At 45.1% G+C, this 27,946-nt stretch overlaps 1 protein-coding gene across 1 annotated transcript; it reads right to left on the reverse strand.

Annotated features, from left to right (window-relative positions):
* Window positions 1-756: 756 nt before the first annotated feature.
* PTS (6-pyruvoyltetrahydropterin synthase) lies at window positions 757-26,018 on the reverse strand. The gene is made up of 6 exons (XM_056526812.1): window positions 25,856-26,018; window positions 13,900-13,979; window positions 11,814-11,836; window positions 9,918-9,974; window positions 5,687-5,757; window positions 757-977 (listed from the first exon to the last, which is right to left on the reverse strand). Exons 1-6 carry the CDS (start codon window positions 25,942-25,944, stop codon window positions 854-856), a joined length of 444 nt encoding a protein of 147 aa, XP_056382787.1. The 5' UTR covers window positions 25,945-26,018; the 3' UTR covers window positions 757-853.
* Window positions 26,019-27,946: the final 1,928 nt, after the last annotated feature.

Below are 27,946 nucleotides of genomic sequence, written 5' to 3' on the forward strand. Positions count from 1 at the left end.
GACCACTGCACTACACAGTACATTTTAGCAAGCGGAATTTCCGCCTGCAATTTCAGAGAGGAATTGCAGGCGGAAATTCCGTAGTCTGAACCTAGCCTAATGGTTGAGGCTTTTCTCCTCCAAATACTTCGTTTGGTGGGGTGGTCAGCTCTAGGTCGAGCTCTGGTTGTTGCAAATTTCTTCCATATAAGTAATGGAAGGCCCCCTAAAGCAAAATTTATAGTGTCATCGCAAAAGGTCTGAATATTTATGTCCGAGCAAAATTTGAGTTTTTCCTTTTTTATAAGTTTGCAAACCATTCTAAAGTTTCTGTTTTCACATTAACATTATGGGGTACTGAGTGTAGATTAATGGGGATTTTTTTTTTTTTTTCTTCGAACAAGGCTTAACCTAACTAAATGTAAAAAAAGTGAAAGGGTCAAAAGACTTTTTGTATGCATTGTAAATACCATATAGATAAATTACAGCTTATTGGTTCTATTATATAATAAAACAAGAATATGAATATGTTACCTGTTTTCAGAAATATAGAAATCTTATGTCAATGTAATATATTATTTATCTGAAAAATAGACTTTCACCTTGAAAATACTTAGTGGCATAAATATATGATAAAACTGTCAGTACTATAGCTATAGAGGGTGCTGAAACTTTTTAGACCTTACAGTGATATTAAAGTTACATACGATTAAAAGAAACATATCTCTATGATCACCGGTTAAGGAGGTGTTTGTAGCTTTTTTGGGGGGGGGGGGGGGGGGGGGTAAAAAAGAGTTTGGATATTGTGCACATGTGAAACTAATTTCCGTAGTTTTTTTTAGTGTTGGCCTCCTTGACATCTGCAGCTGTAGATTCACTCCCCTCTATAGGTGGCGCTGTTACAGTCTGTCTCATGCACGCACACTTCATACAGCAGACCTGGTGGAAGCTTCTTGTTAAGGCCATCCCAGATGAATACAGTCAGGTTCTCTACAGAGCTGTAAGGAATATGTTGAAAAGTTATGGCAAATATATAAAAGAAGTGAAAACTCTTAATGCAGTGACTTCATTCTTATGGGATTAATGGGAGAATATCTTTATGGGACTAATATACTTAGAAATTAGAGATCAACAATTCCTTTCCCATGTATGGGTTAAAGGTTCCTCTCCATCTAGTATTCAAACATACTACACACCCATATTATATGGATCCCTAATACAGCACCCATAAACTCCTATGGACCAATACTATACTTTTCCCCTATTAACTATTCTAACCCCTCTCTCCACTCCACCCCCAGGTACATTAATAAGTCCCCCCTCTCTATCTACACTATCTTTCCCCTGTATGTTATAGTTTCCCTCCCCCAAGTCCCTAGTTTAAACACTCCTCCACCCTTCTAGCCATCTTCTCCCCAAGCAAAGCTGCACCCTCCCCATTGAGGTGCATCCCGTCCCTACGGTAGAGCCGGTAACCGACAGCGAAGTCGGCCCAGTTCTCTATGAACCCAAACCCTTCCTTCCTACACCAGCTTCTGAGCCACTTGTTTACCTCCCTAATCCCCCGCTGCCTCTCTGGTGTGGCTCGTGGTACAGGTAATATTTCAGAAAATACTACCTTGGAGGTCCTTGCCTTAGGCTTGCGGCCTAAGTCCCTGAAATCATTTTTAAGGACACTCCACCTACCTCTTACTTTGTCATTGGTGCCAATATGTACCATGACTGCTGGGTCCTCCCCAGCCCCTCCAAGCAATCTGTCAACCCGATCCGCGTTGTGCCAAACTCGAGCGCCAGGAAGACAACACACTGTTCGGCAATCCCGGTCTTTGTGACAGATCGCCCTGTCTGTCCCCCTAATAATAGAGTCCCCACTAGCAGTACCTGTCTGGCCTGCCTTGCACTTCTCCCTCCCTCCTTACTGGAGCAGACACCCCCCTGGTGGTCAGAGGCAGAGTCTTGCTGCAGTACTGCTAGTTCTGTAATGGCATCCCCCTCATCTGCCAACCGGGCAAACTTGTTGGGGTGTGCCAGTTCAGGACTAGCCTCCCTGCCACTTTTCCCTCTACCCCGTTTTCTAACTGTAACCCAGCTAGCTGCCTGACTGTCCTGCACCTCTGTCCCACTGTCCTCCCCCACATCTACCCCGGAGAGTACTTGCTCAGTGAGCAGGAGACTCCTCTCCGGGTTGTCAATCCATCTCAGTGTTGCCAGTTGCTCCTCTAGATCCAGGATCTGGGCTTCCAAATGAACAACTCGCACACATCTCACACAACAATGTGCACCCTCAAACTGCTGTTCAAGGATTGCATACATTGTGCAAGATGCACACTGGACTGCCAACATGGAGGCCATACTAGATTTGGGGATTGCAAAAATTAGTAATAAAAAAAACAAAACAATGAAATATTTCAATTAAACTCCCTGAATTTAAAGTCCCTTAATTTTAAGTCCCTCTCACTTATATACTTCACACTCTTTTGTATACAGACACACAATCACTAGCTCAAACAACCGCTTAGTATACTTTATTTTATAGTTACCAGATACCACCTCTCTCTTCCACTGCCTGGAAGTGAATGCAAGGGTGGAGGAGTGTTTAAACTAGGGACTGGGGGGGGGAGGGAACCTACAACGTAGAGGGGGAAGATAGAGATGGGGGACTTATTAACCCCTTAAGGACCGGGCGTTTTTCCATTTTTGTTCTTACGTTTTTTCCTCCTTACCTTTAAAAAATCATAACTCTTTATATTTTGCACCTAAAAATCTGTATTATGGCTTATGTTTTGCACCACCAATTCTACTTTGTAATGACATCAGTCATTTTACCCAAAAATCTACGGCGAAACGGGAAAAAAAATCATTGTGCGACAAAATTGGAAAAATACAGCCATTTTGTAACTTTTGGGGGCTTCTGTTTCTACACGGTACATTTTTCGGTAAAAATGACACCTTCTCTTTATTCTGTAGGTTCATACGGTTAAAATGATATCCTACTTATATAGGTTTGATTTTGTCGGACTTCTGGAAAAAATCATAACTACATGCAGGAAAATGTATACGTTTAAAATTGTCATCTTCTGACCCCTATAACTTTTTTATTTTTCCGTGTTCAGGGTGCTATGAGGGTTCATTTTTTGCGCCGTGATCTGAAGTTTTTGTCAGTATCATTTTTGCATTGATCTGACTTTTTGATTGCTTTTTATTCATCTTTTCATGATATAAAAAGTGACCAAAAATACGCTATTTTGGACTTTGGAATTTTTTTCCACGTACACCATTGACCGTGCGGTTTAATTAGTGGTATATGTTTTTTATTCAGGCATTTCCGCACGCGGCGATACCACATATGTTTATTTTTGTTTTTATTTACACTGTTTTTTTTATTATTGGAAATGCCGGGTGATTCAAACTTTTATTAGGGGAAGGGATAATTGAAAGGGTTAATGATTTTTTTTTACACTTATCTTTTGCAATATTATAGCATTATAACATTGCATTTACTGATCTTTAACTGTGTTCAATGCATCTCCATAGGGATGCAATGATCAGTGTTTTCGGCGATTGATTGCTCAAGCCTGGATCTCAGGCTTGAAGCATTCAATCGGCGATCGGACTGCAGGAAGGAAGGTAAGAGATCTTCCTCCTATAGTACAGCTGTTCGGGATGCCGCGATTATACTGCGGCGATCCCGAACAGCTCCCTGAGCTAGCCGGGCACTTTTACTTTCACTTTCAGCCGCGTGGCTCAGTTTTGAGCGCGCGGCTAAAGGGTTAATAGCGCGCTATTAGAGGCGGGTCCCGGCTTCACTATGACGCCGGGCCCGCCGTGATATGATGCGGGGTCACCGTGGGTCCCCGCATTACATCACAGGAGTGGGACCAAGGACGTACTCATACTTCCTTGGTCCTTAAGGGGTTAATATACCTGGGGTTAGAATAGTTAATAGGGATTGGCTTCATAGAGAGAAAAACATACACCTTTGGATAGGGGATAATATGTTTTTCCCCGGAATATCCCTTTAACCTCTTCACACTGTGGAATTTCCATCTTAAAATAACAATCTAAAATTCCGTCAGATCTGACCTTGAACTTGCTCAATGTTCTGGCGGAATCTGCGTTGCAGACATTGCCGTCTTTTGCAACTACAATGTCCAGGTAATCCTAGCACAGACTGATTTAGACGACGCTGGCCACAGTCTGAATCTCCAACTGGAATTTTTCCAGCCGTGGATTCTGGAGTGTGAACCCAGCCTTAGTCAGTGCTCTGCAGGGCTTCCAGTTCCTGTTATTCAACCTGACACATGATAAAGAAGCCTCTATTTTGTGTTCTCACACTTTTACCACTACTGGCATTCAAAATATTTCTTACATTTTTTAAGACAGTTCAAACTGAGACTGACAGACTTCCACTGCCCCAGCATTCGGAACATTTTGTGGCTGCGGGGGGGTCATGATGTCACGGCCATGCCCCTCATGATGTCATGCCACACTCCCTCAATGCAAGTCTATGGGAGGGGGTGTGCAAGCCGCCACGCTCCCTCCCATAGAATTGCATTGAGGGGGTGTGGCATGACATCACAAGGGTGTGACCGTGATGTCATGACCCCCACAGCCCACACCCAGAGTTCGGAACAAAATGTTCCGAACGCTGGGACAGTGGAGTACCCCTTTAAATGCGTCAGATTTATCACAGTGTATCAGGCTTATCGATAAATCTAGTGCATCAGAAAACTTCTAGTTTAAGTTTAGACCTGCTATTAGTTAGCTTAAATGTGCACCAGAATTTGGGGCAATTTTTGGCACACATTAAGCCTCGCCCTGTCCCATGATGCTATGTCACCTTTAGATCAGTAAACTATAGTAAAAGTGTCAGAAATGCATAGTAAGAGCCAGAAGTCAAGTAGAACGTTACTTAGTAAATCTGGTCTAAGGTATAAGAACAAGGGTCTAAAACTCGCGGCCCATGGAATGAAATTTTGCGACTACAGCTTCAGGCACCTATGTCAAAATAGGCCCAGAGGCACCCCAAGGTGCCCTGCTGCATAGGCCGCCAGGTGCTTGCACTGCATCTGCCAGTGCGACCACTGTCACAGAACACTGACCGAGGTCACGAGTGGTGTTAATAGAGCTTGTAGTGGTGTGACCGCTGCCTCACATCGGACGTAGAGCTTGTATGCTCGTACATCGGTGGGCAGAGTCTAGCTGCGCCAAGCTGATTATATATGAAGGGCACATGATGGGGGCATTATATGTGAGGGGCACATGCGGCCCATCCTCCCCCAGCCGCTACCTCCAGTGGCCCCAAAATAATTTGAGTTTGAGCCCCCTGTATTCCTATTATGGAATCTTGGCAGAACACAAACTTTTCTCCATCCAGCTCTAACTCACATATTAGATTTTTAGGAAAATATATTTAGATAAAGAACTTTAATAAAGCTGAATTTTTATACAAAGCCATGTTTCAACTAAGCCTCTCCTATAAAATAGAAATAGTTAAAAATGCATAGGAAACCTTGCATTTTGAGGCAAAACTAAATACCATCAAATTATACCCATTTAATTGTATGTCTTCTAGGTATATGCAACAACAAATGTGGATGATGGTTGCAACCAAATCTACCTGATCCGACTGCGGACCAATATATGGAGGGCTGTTATAACCGATTAACCAAATCTACCTCACACGAATGCTCACTCTGACACTCACCTTACAACAGTTTTGAAGTAGGGAACATCACGGTCCAGATTTTTATGATCCAAAGGAATCATTATAGCCTCCTGTAGAGGGAAGAGCATTTATTCAGATTATTGAGGAATTAATAGAGCCTGGCTCAGAGAGGTAAAATGTATGTAATCTAACAAATTCAGGTTATTTTCTATATTTTTCAAGGTGTCCATAATAAAGGACATCTACAGTCAAAAGAAGTGCATGGGACAGCTAATAAAAGGGCACTGAACCAAAGGGCAGGTCCTGCACACGGTGTTTACTTTCCAGCTGAATTAGTCAACTAAGCACACAGTGTGACAGAAGTCATGTTAAAGAGTAGCTCCCACCATCCTTTCCTTTTTTTTTTTTCTGTCCCTGCCTATTGCCGATCTATCCCTAACCCCCTCCCTGCTTTTAAAATTTTATCTACTATATTAAAAATGCCCTTTTGTCTGCCTGGTAATGTGCTCACTACCAGGCAGACTTCCCCAGCAGGCACGATGTCACTGATGCCTGCTGGGGCCGACACTTCCGCCCTTAGCTCATTTATACCGGGTGCCTTCAGCTGTTTCACTGCACTAAAGAAAGCGATGGGCACCGCTGAAATAATGAACGTGGGTGCAAGGAGGTCGCCCAAACATTACATAATTGAAAAAAGGAGAAAAAGACTGGCAACCACAAAAAATGCACACCACCATATGTACAAATGAATATAAATATTACTTTATTAGAAAAACCACAAAGGGAGACCATTTTTTTGTGTTTTTTGGTATTTTTTGTGTGAGGGCATTGCTCATATAATATCTATTCGCTATTTATATTGTTGTATTTATTTTTTGTGGACTTGGCAGGGTTTATTTGTATTGACCTTGTGGGCAGTTTTCTACCGACACGCTATTCAGCGTCGGTTAGGGGGTTGAGGTAGGGTTACATCACTTCTCTCTGTACATTTATTTGTGTTTTTAAGTGTTTTTAAGATGGTCTCTCCCTTTGTGGTTTTTCTAATAAAGTAATATTTATATTCATTTGTACATATGGTGGTGTGCATTTTTTGTGGTTGCCAGTCTTTTTCTCCTTTTTTCAATTCAGCTGTTTCACCACTACAACTCCCAGCTTTCCCTGACATCTATTGGCTGTCAGGGCATGCTGGGAGTTGTAGTGGAGAAACAACTGGAGGCACCCTGTGGTGAAAACAGTACCTCCGAACCCCGCCGTGCAACCCGCTATCCCCTCCCGAACCCCGCCGTGCAATCCGCTATCCCCTCCTGAACCCCGCCGTGTAACTCGCTATCCCCTCCCGAATCCCGCCGTGCAACCCACTATCTCCCACCCCCTCCCCCCAAAAAAGACTAAAGTGCAGGGTTTACACTCACACCGGGAGCCGGGGCCGGCGTGCACCCTTATAGTTCAAAGCGCTCGCTCCCGCCTGTCTGATTGACAGGCAGGGAGCAAGCACAGCCTGACTGAATTCGGACCGATGCCCATCCGGGATCAGTTCGAATTCATCTGTGACGTCACAGCAGGCTGCAGCTGGTCACTAGGAGGGAGACCCCTAGTGGCCGGATTTCAAAATTAAAATAAAGTATTTTAATTTAAAAAGAAAAAGTTAAAGTATATTAGAAATATGTTGTAGTACATCAGTACTACAACATATAAAAAAAAAAGTTCATGACAGTGCCCATTTAAAGGAAATATTCCATGCAGAAAAATCTGCCATTATGCCCAGACGGCCAGAATAAAAAACAAACTGGACTCCCCTGCTGGTGCTCCCTTGGTGTCCCGGTATCGCCGCTCCAGTTCTCCGGTGGTGACTTCTTCCTGGTTGTCCGTGGCTGAGGCGGGACATCTCTGTGGCCAGTGATTAGCTGTGCCGCAGTGTGATGTTTTGACCACGAACAACCAGGAAGAAGACTCCACCGGAGAACTGGAGCAGCAGCAGGTAAGTCCCGTTTGCCACTTGGGCATAATGGCAGAAGACTTTTCTACTTTGGATATCTCCTTTAACCCCTTAACGACGCAGGACGTAAATGTACGTCCTGGCGACGTGGTACTTAACGCACCAGGACGTACATTTACGTCCTGAGCATAACCACGGGCATCGAAGCGATGCCGGCATCATGCGCGGCAGTTCCCGGCTGTGGATCGCAGCCAGGGACCCGCCGGTAATGGCGCACCCGCGATCCCGCGGATGTCCGCCATTAACCCCTCAGATGCCGTGATCAATACCGATCACGGCATCTGCAGCATCGCGGTCACTTAACAGGATGATCGGATCGCCCGCAGCGCTGCCGCGGCGATACAATCATCCTGCACGGCAGACGGAGGTCCCCTCACCTGGCTCCGCTGTCTTTCGGGAGTCTTCTGCTCTGCCTTCCCGCAGACCAGAGCAGAAGATGACTGATAACCCTGATCAGTGCTATGTCCTATACATTGCACTGAACAGGATTAGCAATCGAGTGATTGCTTTAAATAGTCCCCTATGGGGACTATAAGAGTGTAAAAATAAAAGTAAAAAAAGTAAAAAAATAAAGTAAAAAAAATGTGAAAAACCCCCTCCCCCAATAAAAACATAAATTGTCCCATTTTCCCTATTTTACCCCAAAAAGTGTAAAAAATTTATTTTATATACATATTTGGTATCGCCGTGTGCGTAAATATCCGATCTATTAAAATAAAATGTAAATTATCCCGTACGGTGAATGTGTGAACGTAAAAAAAAAAAAAAAAAATTTCAAAAATAGCTGCTTTTTTATAACATTTTATTCCCAAAAAATGTATAAAAAATGTAATAAAAGTTTTGTATAAGCAAATATGGTATTAATAAAAAGTACAGATCACGGCGCAAAAAATTAGCCTTCATAATGCCGCTTATACGGAAAAATGAAAAAGTTATAGGTCTTCAAAATAGGGGGATTTTAAACGTACTAATTTGGTTAAAAAGTTTGCGATTTTTTTTAAGCGCAACAGTAATAGAAAAGTGTATAATCATGGGTATCATTTTAATCATATTGACCCAGAGCATAAAAAACACGTCATTTTTACCGTAAATTGTACGCCGTGAAAACAAAACCTTCCAAAATTTGCAAAATTGCGGTTTTCGTTTTAATTTCCCCACACAAATAGTATTTTTTTGGTTGCGCCATACATTTTATGGTAAAGTGAGTGATGGCATTACAACGGACAACTGGTCGCGCAAAAAAAAAGCCCTCATACTAGTCTGTGGATGAAAATATAAAAAAGAGTTATGATTTTTTGAAGGGGAGGAGGAAAAAACGAAAACGTAAAAATAAAATTGTCTGAGTCCTTAAGGTCCAAATGGGCTGAGTCCTTAAGAGGTTAAAGGCTTCAGGAAGATGCCCTGTTGGTGGTGCCCCTGTTTTATGGTAAAGTGAAAAAATGTGAGTTAAAGGGGTATTCTCATTTCAGCAAGTTATCCCCTATCCACAAAATAGGGGGATAACTTGCTGATCAGTGGGGGTTCGGCTGATTCCCAGTATACAGTAAAATGAACGGAGCAGGCTACTTGTGTCCATAGAGAATGAGCGGAATAGTAGCCTTGCATGAGTGCTCTGCAATTTGACTGTGTTATGGGGACTGGCTTCCTGCAGACGGACTGATCCTCAAGTAAATAGGGGGAAAACTTGCTAAAGTACCCTTTTAAGTTACTTTCTCTTAATCATAGAAGCCAATGAGAACACGATTTAGGCTAGGTTCACACTACATTTTCTCCCATACGGGAGCGCATACGGCAGGGGGGAGCTAAAACCTCGCGCTCCCGTATGCCTTCGTATGCGCTCCCGTATGTCATTCATTTCAATGAGCCGGCCGGAGTGAAACGTTCGGTCCGGTCGGCTCATTTTTGCGCCGTATGCGCTTTTACAACCGGACCTAAAACTGTGGTCAAGCACGGTTTTAGGTCCGGTTGTAAAAGCGCATACGGTGCAAAAATGAGCCGACCGAACGTTTCACTCCGGCCGGCTCATTGAAATGAATGACATATGGGAGCGCATACGAAGGCATACGGGAGCGCGAGGTTTTAGCTCCCCCCTGCCGTATGCGCTCCCGTATGGGAGAAAACGTAGTGTGAACCCACCCTTACATTGATTTCTATGGAGTGTAACTCCATTAATAGATGAGGACATCTACTGTATCTATAAGATAAACCTGCATGCACAGGGTTGGGTATACAATAGTCTACAAATTCCCAAAGACAACCCTAAGAAACCATTACCTCCATGTATTTCTTCAAGTCGGTCAGATTCATCACCATCCCAGTGACCGGGTCAATCTGCAAGAGAAGGAACAGTAAAAAGTTGAGTTAGTTTAGAGAAGAACTTTATTATCTACTAAACATCTGCCTCCATTTCTTTGCATTGAAATCAATTTTACTATGCAAAATATTATCATGGAAGAAGTTATATGAGGTTGTTGTTTTTTAGTGTCTCTTTGTATATTATTTTTATTTCGGAGTAAATGAGGGGTTTTCCTGCTTTTGATTGAGTATAAAAGCCAAAACTTTAATTATATTTTCAACCAACCCCAATGACTGCAGCACAGACGTGAACTGGCAGCGAAATGGCAAGCCAATCTGCTGTAGGTGTAGAGCTAATGCTGCTAAATTCTAATTATTAAAGGGTTACTCCGCTGCTCAGTGTTTGGAACAAACTAAATGCTGGAGCTGGCAGCTCGTGACATCATAGCCCCGCCCCCTCATGATGTCACACCCTGCCCCCCCTCAATGCAAGTCTATGGGAGGGGGCGTGACGGCAGTCACGCCCCCTCCCATAGACTTGCATTAAGGGGCAGGGCGTGATGTCATGAGGGGGCGGGGCTATGACATCACAAGCTGCCCCTTTAAAGTACCCCTTTAATTGTTCCAAATACTCGAGCGTAGGGCTGGGTGGTATACCGGTTCATACCAAATACCGAAATTTTTGTGCTGCACGATATGAATTTTAACCCATACCGCAATACCGGTTTGGCCCCTCCCCCTCGGGAATGAATGAATCAGCCCAGCGTTGCGCTGTCCCCATCGGAGAACAAATCCTATGTGACCTGCGAGCGCTGTTCTGTCCAATTAATTATTAGCCCAGCCCAGCGCTGTCCCCATCAAGGAACTACTCACATGTCACCCGCATGCGCTGCCCTCCTTGTCCTGTTTGTTGGGGCCGCCGGCGCTGACACTCTATACCAGTGGTCTCCAACCTGCAGACCTCCAGATGTTGCAAAACTACAACTCCCAGCATGCCCGGACAGCTTTTGCAACATCTAGAGGTCTGCAGGTTGGAGACCACTGCTCTATACTGTGCGGTATCCCTATGCCCGGGCTGCAAAAAAGAAACAAAAAAAACTTTCTCACCTCCTGTTGGTCCGGTACCGGCCTCACTTGTTTCCTGGGGACGGGAATGTCGGACAGCTATCAGCCTATCACCGGTCGCAGCGATGTTCCGCCTTGGCCAGTGATAGGCTGAGCCCACTGTCATGTAAGAAGCCGGCTTCTTACATGACAGTGGGCTCAGCCTATCACCGGCCGAGGCGGAACATCACTATGGTTGGTGATAGGCTGACATCTCTCCGACGTTCCCGTCCCCAGGGTACGGCCGACGTAGGTGCGTTAAAGTTTATTTTGTTTACCTTTTGCAGCCCGGGTATAGGGATACCGCACAGTATAGAGCGCCACCGTCGGCGGCCGCAACAAACAGGACGAGGAGGGCAGCGCATGCGGGTGATATGTGAGTAGTACCCCGATGGGGATGTGGGCTGATAATTAATATGGGGGTGGGGGGGGGGGGGTGGCTAGGAAATACCGTTATATACCGTGGAACCACCAAAAGTTTAAAAAATACTGTGATACACACATTTGGTCATACCGCCCAGCCCTACGCAAGCGTTCGAATAGTTTGTACCAAACGCTGATCAGCGGAGTATTCCGGAGTTAAAATTAGGAAGAATCACAGTAAGAGTTATATAAGAGAAAAAAAAAAGAATATTTTGGTGACAAATAAAAAAATTTAGTTAACATAAATCTGTGTGTTTTTACAAAGAATGTTGGGTAGTGCTAGCTATAGTAGATATAGGATTATGCCTAGAATCTTTACTGTAAAACATAAATAAAAAAATCACTTACTTCTCCTCGTACAGTGACGATCACTAGAAAGAGCAAAAACAAGTAAATTTGGTAGGTTACATAGGCCTTATAGTAATATTGCTACCAGATGTTGGCTACATTCCTTCCTGCCAATAGTCTAAATGAACATTTGGGCCCCAGACTTGCTGTCTCGAGCTGTTTGCAGTGTAAAAGTGTCCTTGTTTTCTTTCTCAACCGCTAATGTTGTGAAACAAAGTGGGTTCTTTCACACCAATTTACTCCCAGTGGCCTGAATTCGGATCATTGTCATTTTTTTTTACTTGTTCTGCCCAAATTTTCTTATCATTGCCTTTAACCATTAGTCATGGTTAGTCATTAACTTTCTATTTTCTTTTGTGGCCCACTTTGAGAGCAAGATATGGTTTAGCTTAAAGGGGTATTCCAGGAAAAAACTTTTTTTTATATATATCAACTGGCTGCAGAAAGTTAAACAGATTTGTAAATTACTTCTATTAAAAAATCTTAATCCTTTCAGTACTTATGAGCTTCTGAAGTTAAGGTTGTTCTTTTCTGTCTAAGTAAGCTCTGATGACACGTGTCTCGGGAAACGCCCAGTTTAGAAGCAAATTCCCATAGCAAACCTCTTCTAAACTGGGCGTTACTTAGACAGAAAAGAACAACCTAAACTTCAGAAGCTCATAAGTACTGAAAGGATTAAGATTTTTTAATAGAAGTAATTTACAAATCTGTTTAACTTTCTGGAGCCAGTTGATATATAAAAAAAAGTTTTTCCTGGATAACCCCTTTAAAGGATTAAAGAAGCCATGACCAAAGTGGATGTTATATGCCTCCTTACAAGCTCCCATTTGACTCAATAACAATGCAGAGACATTTACTACTCTTCTTGCATGTACTATAGAGTGTGGGCTGCTCTGACCATCATTCAAGGTTAGAACTTCCATGTGTTATACAGGGGTAAGAGTAAACATTAATCCCGTATTCATCTGCAATATTAAAAAATTTAGACTAATGGTGGGTCTACATTCATGACCCCCCTTTCCAAAATCCTTCTCACTCTGTAGAACCCTGTACTTCCCATAAGCCAATTAATGTTATTTCATTTTTGGGAAATGTGTAATACGTTATTTCACCTGCAGAGGTGCTGCAGGAAAACTGGACACTTGCTGCTGGGTTCCCCCACATTGGTAATCCATCTAACAGAACAAAAGAAGTAACCTAAATATTTGGGTTTATATGCCACATACATTACCGCACAAAAAAAACTTAGGGGTCTAAGTGTGGAATGTAAAAAATTCTTCCTTCAAGGATTATGAGGCATAAAATTACATCCACCAGCCCGATTGACATCGTGGACTCTGAAATCTACACGTTTTGACTGCGGTCTTTATCGTGCCCATGACTAAGACTGTTTGAGTGCAGTCGAAACGTGTTGGTTTCAGCCTCCTCGGCAATAACAAATAGGAGAAAGGATGTATTTTCTACCCTTTGCACTTGATGGATCCCGAGGTGTTTTTGTTCATTCTAACCTGTTGAAGCCAGGAGAGGGATCCATGCTGGAGTCTTTATGTCAGCCTACCTGGGGAACAAAGCTGTACTATCTGTTCATTTCTAACAACATATATTACTGCCCCTGAACGCTTTTGTACAGGAACGACTTCAGACAGTATCACTCAATGTGCAGAGATTATCTTAACTTTGTAAGTTTATACAGTAGAAAGCAGTTCACACTGGTCCATTGTTTTATGCAAGAGACAGTTTTGCCCTAACTGGGGAAAAGCATAAGCTGCCTCCTGAGTTCAAGCATAAGCTGCCTCTTGAGTTCAAGCATAAGCTGTCTCCTGAGTTCAAGCATAAGCTGTCTCCTGAGTTCAAGCATAAGCTGTCTCCTGAGTTCAAGCATAAGCTGTCTCCTGAGTTCAAGCATAAGCTGCCTCCTGAGTTCAAGCATAAGCTGCCTCCTGAGTTCAAGCATAAGCTGCCTCCTGAGTTCAAGCATAAGCTGCCTCCTGAGTTCAAGCATAAGCTGCCTCCTCAGTTCAAGATGAAAAAGCCGACAGACCAGAATAACCAGACAACATAGACCGCTATATAGTTATCTTCTCACCTCGGTAATTGTGACCATGTCCATTAGGATTGTTACACTTGCCAAAAATCTTTTTATTTTCCTCATCAGAAAGAGTATTGCTGTAAAAGATAGAAAACGGATGATCAAAAAAGCATTGGAATAGTTAATAGAGAAGCTTTACATCAACCTGTCAGACCAATGGGCACCTGAACCATAGGTTGGATTTGTCACTAGATATAGTGACTAGTTATAGAGTACTAGTATAGATATAGAGTACTAGTTTGTCTCTTCTTCTAGCTTAGAGATTACCTCACAATATACACACGGTTAGGTTATAACAGTGGTCTCAAACTGTGGCCCTCCAGATGTTGCAAAACTTCGACTCCCAGCATGCCCGGACAGCCAGGGACAGTTTGAGACCACTCAGGTATAACATTTAATACACTGCCCAATGCCCAAATATCAATTGGTTCAGACTGCAGAGGGCACAAGCAGGTGGTGCAGACTTGCTAATTGTCTCCAGGACAAGATCCGTCGCCACAGCTCATTCGGCACAAAGCTCAAAGGCTGCCATGTGTCAGGCATTGGGTTGGTTTATGGGACATGGGTACCACCTTATGTGATGGTAGTGGTCATGGTGTGGTGCAATTATTTGTCCTTTGTATAGTGGTGATAATAGTTTGTGTATAATGTTTTTTTTATATAACAGTATGATGGTCACTGCAATAGTAATATGTCGTCCTGGTGTGGAGTTATTACTTTATGTGAAAATCCTGTGCACACCCCTGGTGAGGGGCGATGCATACACAATGTGTAGACAAAAATCCTCACACCGGCCCTGGTAGGCTACAGTCCTCTGAGGGAGTCACAGCAGCACACACTTGTTGTGGATGTTGTAGTTTTCTTCCGTACCTGCTCCATCTATGGTGCATCAGGAAATATATATATATATATATATATATATATACGGTATATATATATATAAAAAATATATAGTTACCACCCCTTAAAGGAGTACGAGAGCCCCAAAGAGTGTCTGATGGTAAGGGGGCGCAACCTCTGGCACCCCCAACAATCTTCAGAACGAGCCCTGACTCTCTTTGTTGCATGGAGCAGTGGGTCAGCCAGCACTCCATGCATTGTCTATGGGAGCGCTGGAGATATCTGAGTACAGCGGTTGGGTATGTCCAGCGCTTCCATAGACCATGCATTTAGCTTGTGTGTTGTATCTGAGAGTTGTCACGCTCGGCTGGCAGGAGGTGGATCCTCTGTGCCAGAGAGGGATTGGCGTGGACCGTGCTGGTGGACCGGTTCTAAGTTGCTACTGGTATTCACCAGAGCCCGCCGCAAAGCGGGATGGTCTTGCAGCGGCGGTAGCAACCAGGTCGTATCCACCAGCAACGGCTCAACCTCTCTGACTGCTGAAGATAGGCGCGGTACAAGGGAGTAGACAAGAGCAAGGTCGGACGTAGCAGAAGGTCGGGGCAGGCAGCAAGGATCGTAGTCAGGGGCAACGGCAGGAGGTCTGGAACACAGGCTAGGAACACACAAGGAAACGCTTTCACTGGCACAATGGCAACAAGATCCGGCGAGGGAGTGCAGGGGAAGTGAGGTATAAATAGGGAGAGCACAGGTGAACACACTAATTAAGCCAACTGCGCCAATCAGTGGCGCAGTGGCCCTTTAAATCGCAGAGACCCGGCGCGCGCACGCCCTAAGGAGCGGGGCCGCGCGCGCCGGGACAAGACCGATGGAGAGCGAGTCAGGTACGGGAGCCGGGGTGCGCATCGCGAGCGGGCGCCTCCCGCATCGCGAATCGCATCCCGGCTGGGAGAGGTATCGCAGCGCACCCGGTCAGCAGGTCTGACCGGGGCGCTGCAATTGCGAGGATGTTGCGAGCGCTCCGGGGAGGAGCGGGGACCCGGAGCGCTCGGCGTAACAGTACCCCCCCCCCCCTTGGGTCTCCCCCTCTTCTTGGAGCCTGAGAACCTGAGGACAAGACTTTTGTCTAGGATGTTGTCCTCAGGTTCCCAGGATCTCTCTTCTGGACCACAGCCTTCCCAATCCACCAAGAAATTTTTTTTTCCTCTGACCGTCTTGGAGGCCAGTATCTCCTTCACGGAGAAGACGTCAGAAGAACCGGAAACAGGAGTGGGAGAAACAAGTTTGGGAGAGAAGCGGTTGATGATGAGTGGTTTAAGGAGAGAGACATGGAAGGCATTGGGAATACGAAGAGAAGGAGGAAGAAGGAGTTTGTAAGAGACAGGATTAATCTGGCACAAGACTTTGAAAGGACCAAGATAGCGTGGTCCCAGTTTGTAACTGGGGACACGAAAGCGGACATATTTAGCGGAGAGCCATACCTTGTCTCCGGGAGCAAAAATGGGGGGAGTTCTTCTTTTCTTATCGGCAAACCTTTTCATGCGGGATGAAGCCTGTAAAAGAGAATTTTGGGTCTCTTTCCATATGGTGGAAAGATCACGAGTCACTTCATCCACAGCGGGCAAACCAGAGGGCAAGGGGGTAGGGAGGGGGGGAAGAGGGTGACGGCCGTACACCACGAAAAATGGGGACTTAGCAGAAGATTCAGAGACTCTGAAGTTGTATGAGAATTCGGCCCATGGTAGAAGATCTGCCCAGTCATCCTGGCGGGAGGAAACAAAATGCCGTAAATAGTCACCCAGGACCTGGTTAATTCTTTCTACTTGCCCATTGGATTGGGGATGATAAGAAGAAGAAAAGTTTAATTTAATCTTGAGCTGTTTACAGAGGGCCCTCCAGAATTTAGACACGAATTGGACGCCTCTATCCGAGACGATCTGCGTGGGCAAACCGTGAAGACGAAAAATGTGTACAAAAAATTGTCTTGCCAACTGAGGCGCTGAAGGAAGACCAGGAAGAGGAATAAAATGTGCCATCTTGGAAAATCGATCAACGACCACCCAAACAACAGTGTTGCCACGGGATGGGGATAAGTCTGTAATAAAGTCCATACCAATCAGTGACCAAGGCTGTTCGGGGACAGGCAGAGGATGAAGGAGACCAGCAGGCTTCTGGCGAGGAGTCTTATCCCGGGCACAGACAGTACAGGCCCGCACAAAATCAACAACATCCGTCTCCAGAGTCGGCCACCAATAGAAACGAGAGATGAGTTGCAAGGATTTTTTGATGCCCGCATGGCCTGCGAGGTGGGAGGAGTGTCCCCATTTGAGAATCCCGAGACGCTGGCGTGGAGAAACGAAGGTCTTCCCTGGAGGAGTTTGCCTGATGGAGGCTGGAGAAGTGGAGATCAGACAGTCACGAGGAATGATGTGTTGCGGAGAGACCTCTACTTCCGAGGCATCCGAGGAACGAGAGAGGGCATCGGCCCTAATGTTCTTGTCGGCAGGGCGAAAATGAATTTCAAAGTTAAAACGGGCAAAGAACAACGACAACCTGGCCTGGCGAGGGTTCAGCCGTTGGGCAGACTGGAGATAGGAGAGATTCTTGTGATCGGTGTATATGATAACTGGAAATTTTGATCCCTCCAGCAGATGCCTCCATTCCTCAAGCGCCAATTTAATGGCCAGTAGTTCTCGATCCCCGATGGAGTAGTTTCTCTCCGCCGGAGAGAAGGTCCTAGAAAAAAAACCACAAGTAACAGCATGCCCGGAAGAATTTTTTTGTAGAAGGACAGCTCCAGCTCCCACTGAGGAGGCATCTACCTCCAATAGGAAGGGTTTAGATGGGTCAGGTCTGGAGAGCACGGGAGCAGAAGAAAAGGCAGACTTGAGACGTTTAAATGCGTCTTCCGCTTGGGGAGACCAGGACTTGGGATTGGCATTTTTCTTGGTTAAAGCCACGATAGGAGCCACAATAGTGGAAAAGTGTGGAATAAATTGTCTGTAATAATTGGCGAACCCCAAAAAACGTTGGATAGCACGGAGTCCGGAGGGGCGTGGCCAATCTAAGACGGCAGAGAGTTTATCTGGGTCCATTTGTAATCCCTGGCCAGAGACCAAGTATCCTAGGAAAGGAAGAGATTGACATTCAAACAGACATTTCTCCATTTTGGCATAAAGTTGATTGTCTCGAAGTCTCTGAAGAACCATGCGGACATGCTGGCGGTGTTCTTCTAAGTTGGCAGAAAAAATCAGAATATCGTCCAGATAAACCACAACACAGGAATATAAGAGATCACGAAAAATTTCATTAACAAAGTCTTGGAAGACGGCAGGGGCGTTGCACAGGCCAAAGGGCATGACCAGATACTCAAAGTGTCCATCTCTGGTGTTAAATGCAGTCTTCCATTCGTCCCCCTCCCTGATGCGGATGAGATTATAAGCACCTCTTAAGTCCAGTTTGGTAAAGATGTGGGCACCTTGAAGGCGATCAAAGAGTTCTGAGATAAGAGGTAGGGGGTAGCGGTTCTTTACCGTGATTTTATTAAGTCCGCAGTAATCAATGCAAGGACGTAGGGAGCCATCTTTTTTGGACACAAAAAAAAATCCAGCTCCGGCAGGAGAGGAGGATTTGCGGATAAACCCCTTTTTTAAATTTTCCTGGATGTATTCAGACATAGCAAGAGTCTCTGGAGCAGACAGAGGATAAATTCTGCCCCGGGGTGGAGTAGTACCCGGGAGGAGGTCAATAGGACAGTCATAAGGCCTGTGAGGAGGTAAAGTCTCAGCTTGCTTTTTGCAAAACACGTCAGCATAGTCCATATAAGCCTTAGGAAGACCGGTTACAGGGGGAACCACAGGGTCACGGCAGGGAGTACTGGGAACCGGTTTAAGACAGTCCTTGAAACAAGAAGTACCCCAGCTCTTGATTTCTCCTGTGGACCAATCAAGGGTTGGGGAATGGCGTTGAAGCCACGGTAGTCCAAGAAGAATTTCGGAAGTGCAATTGGAGAGGACCAAAAACTCAATTTTTTCGTGATGAGGTCCGATGCACATTAGGAGAGGTTCCGTGCGGTAACGCACGGTACAGTCCAATCTTTCATTGTTAACACAATTGATGTAGAGGGGTCTGGCGAGACTGGCCACCGGGATGTTGAACCTGTTGATGAGAGAGGCCAAAATAAAATTTCCTGCAGACCCGGAATCCAAGAAGGCCATAGTAGAGAAGGAGAAGGTAGAGGAAGATATCCGCACAGGCACAGTAAGGCGTGGAGAAGCAGAGTTGACATCAAGAACTGTCTCACCTTTGTGCGGAGTCAGCGTACGTCTTTCCAGGCGGGGAGGACGGATAGGACAATCCTTCAGGAAGTGTTCGGTACCGGCACAGTACAGGCACAGATTCTCCATGCGGCGTCGTGTCCTCTCTTGAGGTGTCAAGCGAGACCGGTCAACTTGCATAGCCTCCACGGCGGGAGGCACAGGAACGGATTGCAGAGGACCAGAGGAGAGAGGAGCCGGGGAGAAAAAACGCCTCGTGCGAACAAAGTCCATATCCTGGCGGAGCTCCTGACGCCTTTCGGAAAAACGCATGTCAATGCGGGTGGCCAGATGAATAAGTTCATGCAGGTTAGCAGGAATTTCTCGTGCGGCCAGAACATCTTTAATGTTGCTGGATAGGCCTTTTTTAAAGGTCGCGCAGAGGGCCTCATTATTCCAGGATAATTCGGAGGCAAGAGTACGGAATTGGATGGCGTACTCGCCAACAGAAGAATTACCCTGGCCCAGGTTCAGCAGGGCAGTCTCAGCAGAAGAGGCTCGGGCAGGTTCCTCAAAGACACTTCGAATCTCCGTGAAGAAGGAGTGTACAGAGGCAGTGACGGGGTCATTGCGGTCCCAGAGCGGTGTGGCCCATGACAGAGCTTTCCCAGACAGAAGGCTGACTACGAAAGCCACCTTAGACCTTTCAGTAGGAAACTGGTCCGACATCATCTCCAAGTGCAGGGAACATTGCGAAAGAAAGCCACGGCAAAACTTAGAGTCCCCATCAAATTTATCCGGCAAGGATAATCGTAGGCCGGAAGCGGCCACTCGCTGCGGAGGAGGTGCAGGAGCTGGCGGAGGAGATGATTGCTGAAGCTGTGGTAGTAGCTGCTGTAGCATCACGGTCAGTTGAGACAGCTGGTGGCCTTGTTGCGCTATCTGTTGCGACTGCTGGGCGACCACCGTGGTGAGGTCGGCGACAACTGGCAGTGGAACTTCAGCGGGATCCATGGCCGGATCTACTGTCACGCTCGGCTGGCAGGAGGTGGATCCTCTGTGCCAGAGAGGGATTGGCGTGGACCGTGCTGGTGGACCGGTTCTAAGTTGCTACTGGTATTCACCAGAGCCCGCCGCAAAGCGGGATGGTCTTGCTGCGGCGGTAGCAACCAGGTCGTATCCACCAGCAACGGCTCAACCTCTCTGACTGCTGAAGATAGGCGCGGTACAAGGGAGTAGACAAGAGCAAGGTCGGACGTAGCAGAAGGTCGGGGCAGGCAGCAAGGATCGTAGTCAGGGGCAACGGCAGGAGGTCTGGAACACAGGCTAGGAACACACAAGGAAACGCTTTCACTGGCACAATGGCAACAAGATCCGGCGAGGGAGTGCAGGGGAAGTGAGGCATAAATAGGGAGTGCACAGGTGAACACACTAATTAAGCCAACTGCGCCAATCAGTGGCCCTTTAAATCGCAGAGACCCGGCGCGCGCGCGCCCTAAGGAGCGGGGCCGCGCGCGCCGGGACAAGACCGATGGAGAGCGAGTCAGGTACGGGAGCCGGGGTGCGCATCGCGAGCGGGCGCCTCCCGCATCGCGAATCGCATCCCGGCTGGGAGAGGTATCGCAGCGCACCCGGTCAGCAGGTCTGACCGGGGCGCTGCAATTGCGAGGATGTTGCGAGCGCTCCGGGGAGGAGCGGGGACCCGGAGCGCTCGGCGTAACAAGAGTTTCTGCTAACGATTCTATCCTGGAATGGTCTCTGAATAAGGAGGAGTCCAGACTAAAGCAAATGGCTAGTAGCAGTAGTTTTAAAGTAGTAAAGTTAAAGTAAAATGAAAAAGTTACAAAAACTAATGGGTAACCTGGTACTAAGAAAAACCTTCCTTCAATGTCGTATACTTGACAAGAATACAAGCACTAATAAACATGTAACATCAAATCCTAATTCTAAAGCTTGCTCCTCTCTATATATCTAACTGTGGTGACCCAGTACGGAATAACGTGTTCTTCTGTACTTCTGCCCATCCTGTGTGGCAGATGTTGCTTCAATGTCCATTTTGGGCTCACTCTACTCAGAACTCTCTATAATGTACAGTATAATGCAATGTTATGCAATGGTTAATTTATTGGTATTTCTATGCACTTGTTACATTAAGAAACCAGTTGTCATGCACCTTTTTTATTTAGAGGAGTATGCAGAGTTGAACCATGTGACTTATCTGCCCAATGGGAATGCTAACAACCTGTTCCATATATAGTGTAACCAAAGTTCAGAGTTCAGTTCATGTTAAGGTACAGTTGATTAAAGTGTGGAGTCTGTCTGTGATTCTGAAGGAGGCCTGAGGCCTAGTCCAGCAACCATGCTTCTACTACCAGTTAACCCCTGTGCCTGGGTGAAAGTCAAAGCCTGGCGGTACGCACTAAAGTCCGGGGATCAATTCAAGTAAAGTCCAAGTAACTACAGTCTAGCGTGGGTTGCATACAAGTCAAGTCAGTCACATACAGTACAATCAACTATAAGTCCCAGCAAGCTGATAAGTTTCCCAAAGTTCACCCTGCATCTCCTTCATGCTAATCTGAGCTGTAACAGATTGCACCATCTTTCCAACCTCAGTAAAGCAAGCCAATTATCGGTAACCTTGCATTGGAGTGATTATTTGCCCCGTGCCTGGCACAGGAGAAGCTGGTCTACCACGGGTGGTGTATAGGTCAACCACGCCCTGGCGTCACGAAAAGGTTAATTCACACAATATCCTCACCCAACACCACATATCTATATAATTTGGCCTAGTATATATCAAACCACATTCACACCCATAATTCCATCCCTTACTCCTGTATCTTCCGGCCTTCTTTAAGACAGTTTTTCCAATCATCTTGCAGTAATGTGATATGGGTCTGTTCCTGCATATTGTCGCAGTAGCTTCCATCTTCCTGTGTATGGTGTTGTAGAATAAGTACTTGGGCCTGAGGCATTGTATGCTGTTTCATTAGCAGGATGACAGCAAGCACAGGTTGATATCAAGCCCTCCACATTCCATGTCCCCCACAATATCTAAGCCATGAAGGAGTACCAACTTAAGGCTAGGTTCACATTGCCTTCGAGCTCCATTAAAGCGAGATCTGTTGGCAATCCCTAAAGACAGGAGTTTAGCGGGGAAAAAAGTGCATGCACTATTTTTTTTCCTTGGCTAAACTACCAGATCCGCGACAGACCCCAATCATGCCAATGGAATTTATCGGGACCCAGCGGTGACTCAGTTGTGGATTCAGTTGTGTTCTGACCCATTTTGGGACTGTGCAGCACAAAAAAAAAAAAAAGAGCTGAATGGTACACCCTTGCATCCTGGCCGCTTGCCGGGCAATGATCGGAGCGAGATGCCATCTATAATGGGGCCATTTATGGGGGATTCCTCAAATCCACTTCAAACTGAAAGATCCCTCAAATCCACTTCAAACTGAACTGGTCCCTGAAAAATTCAGATTTTGAATTTTTCGTGAAAACTTGGAAAATTGCTGTTATACTTTCAAGCCCCCTAATGTCTTAAAAAAGTAAAAACATGTCAACTTTATGATGTCAATTTATAATTTATTTGGCATGTCCATTTTCCTTACAAGCAGTGAGTTTGAAAGTTACAATAATGCAAAATTTTCATGAAATTTTTTGAATTTTTCACCAAGAAATGATGCAAGTATCGCTGAAAATTTACCACTATCTAAGTAGAATATGTCACGAAAAAAACTATATCCGAATCAAATTCATAAGTAAAAGCAACTTATTAAACAAGTTATTAATGCATAAAGTGACAAAGGTCCTTAAAGGAGTTATCCAGGAATAGAAATAGAGCTACTTTATATGAAAAAACTCCCTGTCTGTCTCTAGGTTGTGTGTGGTTCTGCAGCTCAATTCCATTGAAGTGAATGGAGCCAAGTTGTAAAATCACACCCAACCTGGAGACCGACATGGAGCTATTTTTGAAAGAAATTATCTCTGTTTTTCTATTCCCGGATAACCCCTTTAACCCTGCACATTTTGTTCACAACGCTCGGAGCCGGAGGCCGTGATCGTGACGTCACGGCCAGGCCCCCTTGTGACATCACGAAGGGGCCTGGCTATGCGGGAGCCCCATGCAGCGGGACCCCCGTGATCAGACATCTTATCCCCTATCCTTTGGATAGGGGATAAAATGTCCAGCAGCGGAGTACCCCTTTATAGACAAAATGGGCTTGGTCCTTAAGGAGTTAATCTTATGTTTTTGAGTTATGATCCATACATCCAATCCAAGCCCTCATCTACCATGTGGAATGAGTGAACGTGAGGAGCTCTGGTAATGCAGAAGTGGCCTGAGATAGTAAATCAATGGCCATTGCCCATTATACTACGTTTACATTGGCTGTAGGTTACTGATGATTTCATTAATTTCCCTCTGTACCTTAACCCCTTAACAACCACGGACATAAATGTACAATCTGGTGCAGCGGTACTTAGAGCACCAGGACGTACATTTACATCCTGTGTATGACCGCGAGCATCGGTGCGGTGCTCGCATCATACATACTATCTATCAGCAGCGGGGGACCCACGGGTAATGGCCGACAACCACGATCGTGCGGATGTCCGCCATTGACCCCTCAGTATCTGCGGCAATGTTAAAATAGGTGATCGGATCGCCCTCAGCGTTGCCACGGGGATCTGATCATCTGTAATGGCGGCCGGAGGTCCCCTCACCTGCCTCCGTCCGTCTCCCTGCGTCTTCTGCTCTGGTCTGAGATCGAGCAGACCAGAGCAGAAGATGACCGATAACACTGATCAGTGCTATGTCCTATGCATTGCACTGAACAGTATTAGCAATCAACTGATTGCTATTGATAGTCCACTATGGGGACATAAAAAGTGTTTAAAAAAAAAGTTGAAAAATGTAAAAAAAATAGTGAAAAATCCCCTCCCCCAATAAAAACTAAAATTGTCCCTTTTTTCCCCATTTTACCCCAAAAAGTATAATTTTTTTTATATAAACATATTTGGTATCGCTGCATGCGTAAATATCTGAACTATTACAATACAATATTAACAATCCTGTACGGTGAACGGCGTAAACGTAAAAAATAAAAAAAGGCCAAAAATTCAGCTTTTTTGTCACATTTTATTAAAATAAAAATTAATAAAAAGTGATCTTAAAGTTTTATATATGCAAATGTGATATCAATAAAAAGTACAGATGATGGCGCAAAAAAGGAGCCCTCATAGCGCCCTATATACCAAAAAATAAAAAAGTTATAGGTGGTCAAATTAGAGCGATTATATATTACTGATTTTGTACAAAAAGTTTGAGATTTTTTTTTAAGCAGTACAAAAATATAAAAGTATCTAGCCATGGGTATAATTTTAATCGTACCCAGAATAAAGAACACATGTCATTTTTACCGTAAAGTGTACAGTGTGAAAACTAAACTCTCCAAAGTGTGCAAAATTGTGGCTTTCATTTCAATTTCCTCCCTAAAAAAAATTCTTCTTTGGGTTCGTCATACATTTTTTGGTAAAATGAGAGGTTTCATTCCAATGCACAATTGGTCATGCAAAAAACAAGGCCTTATATGGGTCTGTAGATGGAAATTCTAAAAGAGTTATGGATTTTAGAAGGCGAGGAGGAAAAAACAAAAACGCAAAAATAAAATTGGCTTGGTCCTTAAGCCTCGAGCTGTTTCACCACTACAACTCCCAGCATGCCCTGACAGCCACTAGATGCTGGGAGTTGTAGTGGTGAAACAGCTGGAGGCACCCTGTGTAGATTAACTAAGGGCGGAAGTCGACCCCCCCAGTAGGCATCAGTGACGTTGTGCCTGCTGGGGAAGTCTGCCTGGTAGTGAGCACACTACCAGGCAGACAAAAAGGCATTATTTATATAGTAAAAATTTTTTTAAAGCAGGGAGGGGGTTAGGGAGAGATGGGCAATAGGCAGGGACAGAAAGAAAAAATGGATGGTGGGAGCTACTCTTTAACTTTCTGGCACCAGTTGATTAAAAAGGAAATGTTTTCCAGTGGAGTACCCCTTTAATGGGAGCCATCTTCAAGATCAATGTGATCTCAGGACCTCCCCGCCATCAGATAGATAAGACGTAACATGTAGTTGTAGGACAACCCCTTTAAAACCAATCATGTGTTAGAATATTATCCTGTCCAGAAACCATACAGAAAGACTGAATAAATCCTTTACACTGATGGATCTGTAGGCGTGCACAGCGCCCTCTATAGGTAAAGTGGTGGGATACTTGCAATGCAACCAAAGAAAAACACATAAGATCCCTATATATCCCCCATATACAGGACAGATAGAGAGGAGACCCCCAGCACCAGTGTCTATGTTATATACTATATACTATTCAACTATATATAGCAGTGGTCTCCAACCTGTGGACCTCCAGATGTTGCAAAACTACAACTCCCAGCATGCCCGGACAGCCGAAGGCTGTCCGGGCATGCTGGGAGTTGTAGTTTTGCAACATCTGGAGGTCCACAGGTTGGAGACCACTGATCTATAGTATAAAATGCTATAACATGTAATCTAGTATATTGATACATTGTAATAAAATATATATATCTTGTTTTTTTTACTGTAACATAATACAGGTCAGCAGTAATATACTTTATATATAATTATACCAGTTTAGGGTAATCCACATAATGTCATACTACCCTGGGGCTGGGCATCTGTCGTAGTCTGCGGGCATGCTGGGAGTTGTAGTGCTGCACAGGATGGAGTGCCCCGCTATATACTGTACAGTGATAATATAATACGGACCGGGCTGGGGCACAGGTGAACACCGGGGAGGTACCGCCGGGCCCCGCTCCGCACTCACCAGTGTAGCCGGTGGCAGGCGCTGAAGGAGGCGCTGCGGGCGATCTCTATGACCCGGGGGCGCTCTGTACTGCTGTGTCCGTTCTGCATGCTGGGTCCGGGGCCGCTCTCCGCTCTTCTGCTTGGCTGCGGGATATAACAGGCGCGTCACGGGACCGGAGGCAGCGCTGCGCTCTGATTGGCCAACTTCTCTGTGATGTCACGCGTTAACCCCCATCCGTGCCGTGATAATGCGACAGAGGGACCAGAAGGGTGAGTGATGGGGAGAGAGGGCGGGACTACAACTGAGCATGTCACCAGGATTTAGGAACATGCTGGGAGTTATAGTGTGAGTACAGAGCATGCTGGGAGTTATAGTGTGAGTACAGAACATGCTAGGAGTTATAATGTGAGTACAGAGCATGATAGGAGTAATAGTGTGAGTACAGAACATGCTGGGAGTTATAGTGTGAGTACAGAACATGCTAGGAGTTATAGTGTGAGTACAGAACATGCTAGGAGTAATAGTGTGAGTACAGAGCATGCTAGGAGTAATAGTGTGAGTACAGAGCATGATAGGAGTTATAGTGTGAGTACAGAACATGCTAGGAGTAATAGTGTGAGTACAGAACATGCTAGGAGTAATAGTGTGAGTACAGAGCATGCTGGGAGTTATAGTGTGAGTACAGAACATGCTAGGAGTTATAGTGTGAGTACAGAGCATGATAGGAGTAATAGTGTGAGTACAGAGCATGCTAGGAGTTATAGTGTGAGTACAGAGCATGCTAGGAGTTATAGTGTGAGTACAGAACATGCTAGGAGTTATAGTGTGAGTACAGAACATGCTAGGAGTTATAGTGTGAGTACAGAGCATGCTAGGAGTTATAGTGTGAGTTCAGAACATGTTAGGAGTTATAGTGTGAGTACAGAACATGCTGGGAGTTATAGTGTGAGTACAGAACATGCTAGGAGTTATAGTGTGAGTACAGAGCATGCTAGGAGTTATAGTGTGAGTTCAGAACATGCTAGGAGTTATAGTGTAAGTACAGAACATGCTAGGAGTTATAGTGTGAGTACAGAGCATGATAGGAGTAATAGTGTGAGTACAGAACATGCTAGGAGTTATAGTGTGAGTACAGAGCATGCTAGGAGTTATAGTGTGAGTACAGAGCATGCTAGGAGTTATAGTGTGAGTACAGAACATGCTAGGAGATATAATGTGAGTTCAGAACATGTTAGGAGTTATAGTGTGAGTACAGAACATGCTAGGAGTTATAGTGTGAGTACAGAACATGCTAGGAGTTATAGTGTGAGTACAGAGCATGCTAGGAGTTATAGTGTGAGTACAGAGCATGCTAGGAGTTATAGTGTGAGTACAGAGCATGCTAGGAGTTATAGTGTGAGTACAGAACATGATAGGAGTTATAGTGTGAGTACAGAGCATGCTAGGAGTTATAGTGTGAGTACAGAGCATGCTAGGAGTTATAGTGTGAGTACAGAGCATGCTATGAGTTATAGTGTGAGTACAGAGCATGCTAGGAGTTATAGTGTGAGTACAGAGCATGCTAGGAGTTATAGTGTGAGTACAGAACATGCTAGGAGTTATAGTGTGAGTACAGAGCATGCTAGGAGTTATAGTGTGAGTACAGAACATGCTAGGAGTTATAGTGTGAGTACAGAACATGCTAGGAGTTATAGTGTGAGTACAGAACATGCTAGGAGTTATAGTGTGAGTACAGAGCATGCTAGGAGTTATAGTGTGAGTACAGAGCATGCTATGAGTTATAGTGTGAGTACAGAGCATGCTGGGAGTTATAGTGTGAGTACAGAGCATGCTGGGAGTTATAGTGTGAGTACAGAGCATGCTAGGAGTTATAGTGTGAGTACAGAACATGCTAGGAGTTATAGTGTGAGTACAGAACATGCTAGGAGTTATAGTGTGAGTACAGAACATGCTAGGAGTTATAGTGTGAGTACAGAGCATGCTAGGAGTTATAGTGTGAGTACAGAGCATGCTAGGAGTTATAGTGTGAGTACAGAGCATGCCAGGAGTTATAGTGTGAGTACAGAACATGTTAGGAGTTATAGTGTGAGTACAGAGCATGCTAGGAGT

Source organism: Hyla sarda, chromosome 6, assembly GCF_029499605.1.
Source record: "Hyla sarda isolate aHylSar1 chromosome 6, aHylSar1.hap1, whole genome shotgun sequence".
In the NCBI taxonomy this organism is placed as follows: domain Eukaryota; kingdom Metazoa; phylum Chordata; class Amphibia; order Anura; family Hylidae; genus Hyla; species Hyla sarda.